Source organism: Larus michahellis, chromosome 10 (assembly GCF_964199755.1).
Source record: "Larus michahellis chromosome 10, bLarMic1.1, whole genome shotgun sequence".
Classification (NCBI taxonomy): domain Eukaryota; kingdom Metazoa; phylum Chordata; class Aves; order Charadriiformes; family Laridae; genus Larus; species Larus michahellis.
In genome coordinates, this window is record NC_133905.1 from 24,510,060 (window position 1) to 24,516,059 (window position 6,000).

Consider the following 6,000-nt stretch of genomic DNA (forward strand, 5'->3'; position numbering starts at 1 on the left):
TATTTTCTTTTTCTTCCTAATTTTTAAAAACCCTTCATTAGCAACGTGACTCATCCTCATTTTTACTTCTCTCCTGCACATTCGTGTATTTTTTCTTTGAGATAATTATAGAAATGCCCAAACCGTGCAGATATTTATGCAGAAGAAAAGTTCAGACTCATCACACCAGTTTTACCCTATCCCCACGTGTAAACATGATGGACACCAATTACGAAACACAGTGGGTAAAAAAAAAAAAAATAAAAAAAATTGCTGTGAGGATGAGGCTGACCCATGTGGCCTGATTTTAGTAAAACTCAAACCTCTCGCACATTACAGAGCAGTCACGGATTTCATCATTTCCCAGTGCCTTCAGCGTTCCCCGTGATTTCCCCTCCACGTACGCTCAGGGAGGAACCGAATGCTGATGGTGTCTGTATCCTGGGCTGCTGCTTTGCCATTCCTCTTTCTGACATCCTAATCCTCATCTCAGGCAACCCACTTGCCAAAAGCCTACCTCTGGGATGCACGGCACGCAGCCTGGCAAGCAAACTCCATTTTCACACTATCGGGCTATAGGTTAGGGGATGAACAGGAGACACCATTGCTGCTCACGGGAAAGAAAGCAGAGTTTATTCAAAATGTCATTACCTGGTCCAACAGATGGAGTCTTTTAACATACGCTTCTTCTGTATGGAGCAGTTCATTTGCGATGTTGAATAGCTTTTGGGGCTCTGTACACTGAAAAATAAGTTACACACATAACACAATCCATCTGCACTTACAAACCCAAGTTTCACCAACTGTTCTTTTTTCCATTTTCTCGGTGGGCCCAACTCCCTGCCAGTAGAGAAGCCTGAAGTGAAGGAGGTTAACACATTTCAGAACCTGCTCCGCGTCCCTCACCAAAGGATCAGTCTGCTCCATAGACATTTTTAAAGCTATTTGCTGAAAGAGCAATTACTAATGCAGTCAATGGCCAGGATGTCACTTTAGTTCATTATGTTTTTCTATAAAGAACCAGAAACATCCTCCCAATCTGCAAATACGTCTAGCCTATTTGGTAACTAAGGCACTAAACTATAAATCAACTGTTCTCCTTTTTGGATTCAGGTCCTGTGACTAAAAAGAAAACTAGAAACCAGACCTGTTTGGCCACAGATTTCTCTCCCTGGCCGGCGCAGCATTAGTCTCTATGGCATATTCCTAAGATTTCTGTGCAGCTTTGAACACCAGCCAATCCCCTGGAAAGAATTTTCAGCAATGTAACTCAGGTCATTCAGTGAAGTCTTTCATTAAGCTCATTTAAAAAAATAGTATCAGAAAGGACTAATTAAAAAACTTGAACGCAGTTACGAAGCACCGACTTCATTCACAGCTTAGCCAAAAGCTACGCAGGCTCTTTGCTCTCTAAGTACTTAAAAATATGTGAATGATTAGGTTACAGGCTTTAGCTTTCTGACAAACTCTAGGTATCTTTTTAAGGGTCTAGACTTGAAACGCCATGCTTACACAGAACCAAAGCAAAACTAGGGTCCAGAACTGAGGGCTGGCTGGTTCGTGTTCAGGAACACAAACATCCAAAAGGGGCCGCAAGGATGATCAAATGTAGGGAAAATTTACCAGGATAGATCTGGAAGAACAGGACAACTGTGATGAAGACAAGAGAGAGGTACAAACGATTAACGGAACAGAGAGCACCAACTGGGTGCAATTTCCCCGTCTTTCTTCCGTGGGAAAACTAAAGAGCATCAAATAAAATTACGGAGGTGCTGCTTCAAGACCAAGAGCTGTGTCCTCAAGCAACATGTCACTGCAGAGGGTAAACCTTCATGCAGGTTCACAAAAGGACTGGACAAATCCATGGAGTAAAAGTCCAGCTGAATTCTATTAAACACAGAGGGCTGTTTCCAGCTCAGGAAGCACCTGGGCCCCTTACCAGCGACACCAACGTCTATCCCAAATCTCTGTGCACTTGCTACAATTTCTGGCAGGCATTTCTAGACATAACCCTGGCTGGCCATCATCAGACTGTTAGAAAACAACAATTAAATGCTCTCTTTAAGCTTCTTGGACTTGTCCTTGTTTTGTTTCTAAACAAAGCTGGCGAGAAAAATTTAAATAAACCCTCCCCACATTTAGGCAAACTGCAGTACAACCAGAAGACCTCGAAGATCTTTTAAAGCTAGCCGTGAATTCAAACAAACCAGACCCACAGTTATCCTACACGAAATGAGGTACCACTTAGCATGAAGTACCCACACTTCTGGGATATAAGTATTAATTGAAGGAAGGCGGATAGCTTTTCTGGATTTGAAACAGCATTGCTCTTCCCTTAAAGCAATCCCTCTCTTTCTAGGCACAACCCTGGAGACAGGCAACCATGCCACGGATAAAACTTTAACCCGTACTCTGCCTACCTGCTACTCAAAATTATTTCAAGCAAACTCAAAAACTCTTTTAAGCTATTCTAACACGCTACGCGACATCCTGTTTCATTCATTCATATGATATATATTAATATTTAGGGGGAAAGAAAAAAAAATAAATCACAGCGCAACAAAGCTTTGAACTTGTTACAAGCAAACGCAGCATACTGCAGCTTATAATGAAGTTCATTGCTGGCCACCCAAATTCCCAGTAACTGCGAGGGTCTCTCGTTGAGAACGGATTTATTTGCCGGTTTTGCTGGATGCAGAAGAGCGCCGGAACGAAAGGCACTGACGTAATCAGGCCGGCATGCCAGCCACCATGAGCATCCTTTGATTTGTTTGAATTCAGAATTTGAAAAATAATTATTTCCAACCAGATACATTTTTTTCTCAGAAGTAAATCTTTACATAGCACAGGCACTTTTTAACCTTCTGACCTTCACCATCTGCAACTCAGTTTATATTTCACAAAAACTTGCTGACATCTGCTTAAATACCAAACAACGGCTGAACAGACTCTCAGCTTGAGCTCGGTTTTAAAGCGCGACTCTATCTTCATTTGCTGTCTCTGCTAGCAGCAGAGATACGCATGTTTTTCGGACTAATTTGCAACACATTTGCCTTTCAATGGGCATAATGTTTTAAATGAAACAGTAGATTAATTAAATGTGAGGCGGTCCTATTCTTCTAACCTTATTTTTGTGCCACGGCAGGACAGCTTTAACAGAGCCTGAGCCGCAATTCAGTTCACTATGAACGAGATATTTCATGGTCTATGTTTCTAAAGGAAAAGTAAAACAAATTTGCAGACTCAAATGTGGACTATATTCCTTCACGTAACAGTCTCATTTAAGTCTTTAAGCCACACCAATGAAGCATATTTAACTTTACTGATGAAGCCCTGGAAAAACAATGTTCCGTTCATGAAGCACATAAATGACATAGAAATGTAAAATATTTGTACTCTTCCACCCTGTGCAGATTTTAGGCTGTGCCGGTCTTGTAAATGTATTTCCCTCCTGCTTTGCCCAACGCGCTTGCTGGGTGACTGCTTGGCATGGCCACGGCAGGTGAGGACTGTCCTCCCCGGCCACACGCGACAGCCGGACATCTACCGCAGAGTCCTGTTAAAGCAGTTTAGCTGGCGGGGTGACAAGGAAGATGAGAAAAGGGAAGCAGTAGGTGTTGACTTCACAACACAGGAAGCTCACTCCAGCGCTCGAAGCAGCAGGCGCGCGATGCTCCTTCACTTCTTTGCGGAAGGTTCAAAAATTCATTTCCAGCTGTAGCCGTCCATAAAACTTTTTAAACAAAAAGGAAACGCCAGCCTGAGAACAAACAGAACCAGCTTCTCATAAAGGTCAGATTCACATCTGCGGTGGGAATACGTTCGCACCTGAAACACCCCAGTCCCAGATATGAACTGGGAACTGGCACACGCCGAGCAGATTTGGGCATGTAAGTGGCCACAAGTGCATCAGTGCTTCCTGCGAGCCCACTCACTGAGCCGGCTGGGCACCGGCCCAGCACACCTGGGCCATGGATTCATGCATGTAAAGACTGACCCGGCCATCAGGAAAAGCACATTTGAAATAAAAATCTCAAGTAAAAAACAAAGGCTTGATGGGAGAAAACTTGCAGCAACCATTTTTCATACAACTGGTTGTGCACAACCATATTCAGTTAGCATCTCTATCACAAGAGGCTTTCGGTGAATTTTGCACGAAAGCTGCTGGGTTACAGCTTAGGTTAAAATCATACACAGTTATTATGCTTTAAAACCCCACCAGTCACCCCTACAAAGAATGCAGAAAGTCCCAGAAAGATTACAGACAACTTCCTACTCAAAAATGCTGAAAACAATATGGAAAAGTTATCCTCTGCTTAGCTGTCGTCTTTGTTGTATTGAGATCTCATTTTCCCTAGGGTATTTAAAAAAAAAAAAAAAAAAAAAAAAAAAAAGACGATGAGAACATATCTCATTTTTCTTAACCAGCATTATGACTAAACCATTGACCTATGCAAATTTTTTTTTGGAATTACACGGAGATAATCTTACCCAAAGGTCTGACTTGCAGGACTGCAGGCCAAATCCTCCAACACAAACTGTACAATGAAAGCCGAAGTGAAATTCCAGCTACATACAGGCAGAATGGAAGTGTGTGTCAGGGACTGTGTAAGGCCCACGTGGGACTTCGTTATTACTATTTTACCCAGCAGGAGGGAGGACAGATGGAGAAAGGCATTTTTTGGTGATTACTAATGAGAACATATTACTCTTAGTGAAAAATATCTCAACAAAAAGATATGAGGAAGCGTTAGCCATCTCAGAAGCATTACTCCATTGCTCCCAGGCAGTCATCAAAAGCCCTGGGTATATGACTACAGCGCATGACAGCCCCTCAGTCTCACTTCTCTGTCATTTCTTTTTTTTTTTGTAACCATCAAGGCTAACATGCCTCAGTTCTTGGAGCTCCTGCCATTTTCTGAGACATTATAAAAACTAATAAGCTCCCCTTGCTCATTCTCATTTTGATAACAGGTGACTGGAAATCCCAGCAAGTCACTCCTGAGATTTTAAAACATATTGCAATAATTGTGTGCTAATAGTAAGACCCGTTAGACTGCGCTGCAGACTCCCAAAGGAAGCCACATCACACTGCAGAGGTAAAACTAGACTAAATAAAACAATACGAGTCATATATCAGGCGATGTTACTTCACTAGCTCTGGGATGTGTGAAAGCCTGGGTGGTGGACGGCGAGATATCTGAAGTAGAAAATTAGAGAAGAACAAAGCAAATCTGATTTTTTTTTCCTACTTATGTTTATTCATGAGCTTCACTTAACTTGATATCCTAGGAGTTACCGAGCCATCGTTAAATCATTCCACAGCTGTACTTCTTATGCATCCTCCTCCAACTATAACAAACCTTTCTGGAAACTTTCATATTTAATGAGAGTGCTGGTTACCTCCGTCATGCAGCTGCAAGGCCTGGTCCTAGGGATAGGAAGGGGGAAGCAGGAAAAAGACGCTGGATCCGGAGACAAAGCTTTCTGGAGGAGCTGGGGTCTCCCCAGCTCTCATGCCAGCAGCCGCTGCCGACTGAACTCTTCCCCTCTTCCCTCCAGCGGGGCAGGTACCTTGTTTTCTGGAAAATTACCAGTTTTGCCAAGGGTGGCGTGAGCTTCCAGCCTAAGAATAACCACTGAACAAGTCAACTTTGAACTGCGCTGGCTCTCCTCACTGGAAGCCATGGCCCTTTAACCTAACCCTTAGTCCAAAATGCCCCAAATCTGCAACACAATCAAAGCAGAGAGAGCAGGAGGACGATGCCATGCCTGACACACAAACTGGCTTCACACACATGTCCCCAGAAGAGGGCACAATCCTTATGCTACAGAAGAGGCAACAAATCTCTAAGCCTTCCCCCTCCCTGTGGCTGCAAAGACAAGCTAACTTAGTGTAGCTTGGTCAGGGTCAAAAATGCCTTTTTGAAGGTGAAATCAAGTCAAAATCCAAGGGAGAACATGAAGTGCCTCAGGATAACATGCACTTCAGGGAGAAGGGGACCTAGCACAAGAAAAACA

General features: G+C 43.1%; 1 protein-coding gene across 3 annotated transcripts in view; it reads right to left on the bottom strand.

Annotated features, from left to right (window-relative positions):
- FGD3 (FYVE, RhoGEF and PH domain containing 3) overlaps window positions 1-6,000 on the bottom strand; it is a 113,913-nt gene that overhangs the window by 36,453 nt on the left and 71,460 nt on the right. For all 3 annotated transcript variants that reach the window (XM_074602607.1, XM_074602605.1, XM_074602606.1), the window contains exon 5: window positions 631-720. In XM_074602607.1, coding sequence (XP_074458708.1) covers window positions 631-720 — 90 coding nt within the window. The remainder of the gene's footprint in view (window positions 1-630; window positions 721-6,000) is intronic.